Source organism: Asparagus officinalis, chromosome 4, assembly GCF_001876935.1.
Source record: "Asparagus officinalis chromosome 4, Aspof.V1, whole genome shotgun sequence".
Lineage (NCBI taxonomy): Eukaryota > Viridiplantae > Streptophyta > Magnoliopsida > Asparagales > Asparagaceae > Asparagus > Asparagus officinalis.
Window position 1 is genome coordinate 44329498 of NC_033797.1, and position 1949 is coordinate 44331446.

The 1949-nt window shown below is 39.4% G+C and overlaps 1 protein-coding gene across 1 annotated transcript in view; it reads left to right on the top strand.

The window, feature by feature from the left end:
• The window catches only part of LOC109837341 (bidirectional sugar transporter SWEET13-like), a 2455-nt gene continuing 716 nt past the window's right edge, over positions 211 to 1949 (top strand). Inside the window, 5 exon segments of the mRNA XM_020405538.1 lie at positions 211 to 446; positions 1156 to 1192; positions 1323 to 1533; positions 1674 to 1899; positions 1902 to 1949. The exon segment at positions 1902 to 1949 is cut by the window's right edge and continues 92 nt beyond it. Of these exon segments, the coding sequence (XP_020261127.1) occupies positions 395 to 446; positions 1156 to 1192; positions 1323 to 1533; positions 1674 to 1899; positions 1902 to 1949 (574 nt within the window). The 5' untranslated portion in view covers positions 211 to 394.

Consider the following 1949-nt stretch of genomic DNA (forward strand, 5'->3'; position numbering starts at 1 on the left):
GTGGTGGGTGTGGGCCCTGTTGTTGACAATTTCTTCACACATTATTGCTACTAGCTATAACTTGGTGGCATGACATGAGGAGGTAGCTAATGGCAACAAAGTGATAATAGGCCAAATTAAGGAGAGTGAATGGTAATTTCCATTGCCACTCCCCCACCTTCTGACCTCTCCTATATAAAGGGTATTCATGCGAGAGAGAGAGGAGAAGAAACGAGAGTTCTCTTAAGGCTAATTAGGTTTTTCTTCCTTCTTTCCTTCCTAATTTAGGAAGAAGAAGAAGAAGAAGAAAAATTTTAAGGCCTTTAGCAGAGCTTGCATTTTCCTCCTCTCGATCTCTTCTTCTTTCTTCGCACTTCATTCTTTGATTGTTTCATTCTTCTAGCTGAGAGGAGAGATGGCCGGATTATCCTTGGACCACCCTTGGGCTTTCGCCTTCGGAATTCTAGGTGAAGATCATAGAACAACATTAATTTAAGCCCATTCCCTTCATTTTTTTTTTTTTGCCCCCATTTTAATTTTACCATCAACTTATATTAATTAGTTGGCATTTGCTTTCCATTTCACGCATCATCTTAGCTAAAATATAGTTTGTTTTCTTCTTTTTCTGTCTTATATTTTTCATCTTTATGTTTTTTAAGAGAAGCTGGTCATGCATGCCCTAGCTAGATGGGTTTGCTTCATTTTAGAACAATAAAAACAAAGATCTAGATACAACATGATAGCTACCCCACCCCTTTGTTTTTTTGTTTTTTTTTCCCCCTCTTTCACCATCTTGTATAGAATTTTTAATCATAAGAGGTTAGAACAACAACTCCACTAAAAATATAGCCGTGAGGGAATTAAATAAAATAAAGAAACGCTAACCAGTATGAAGAAGAAAGGCTTAATTAGTGTCTCTTTTTTTTAGCTAACTTGAGGGACTAATAATTGTAGAGAGTCCTACTAGCTCTGGTACCGTGCTTTGCATAGCTACTTATGTGTCAGAATTTAATATGCAATTAATTCAGACCACTCCATCTGTCCGTCTGCCCCCTTTCTAGGGTAAGCACATAGATGTATTTATCGATCTGTAGCCAACAGTCTACGTATTTTGTCTGCGTGTATACGTGCAATTGCTTAGAGCCTCAAACTAACTCGTTTCGTACTTTAATGCAGGCAACTTGATCTCGTTCATGGTGTACCTCGCCCCAGCGTAAGAACTATATAGATATATATACCCTTTAAAATTCCTCTTTCGAAAACTCGTCGACGTGTTCTAATAAAATTTTCCAAGTAACTAACTAACCATGGTCGCGTATTTTTTGATGATGATACCATTTCAGACCAACCTTTTACCGAATATACAAAAAGAAATCAACAGAAGGGTTCCAGTCGCTACCGTACGTCGTGGCATTGTTCAGCTCGATGCTGTGGATCTACTACGCATTCATCAAGACCGATGAGTACCTCCTCATCACCATCAACTCTTTCGGCTGCGTCGTTGAGACCATATACATCGCGATGTTCATCGCATACGCCCCCAAGAAAATCAAGGTATATATATATATATATATATTCATATTAGCGGTGTGCGTCGAAATATTTCATTTAACAATGGGCTGTGATCACCTCTCATGTTCAATTCCACTACATATAAAATAACTTTGGCGAGATTGCTTTTTGTTCGTTTGCAGATCTATACCTCCAAAGTGATGTTGATCTTGAATGTGGGGGTATTCTCCTTGATCGTCCTCTCAACCCTCCTACTCGCCAAGGGCCCCAACCGCGTGAAGCTCCTTGGGTGGATATGTGTTTGCTTCGCAGTGAGCGTCTTTGCCGCCCCTTTGAGCATTATCGTGAGTACATATATATATACATATGCATGCGCAGACAAACGTACACGTATACATTGTTGTGTTACATTAATTCGTCCATCATAGCTATAACCTCTCGTCTTGTCTCGTGAACTA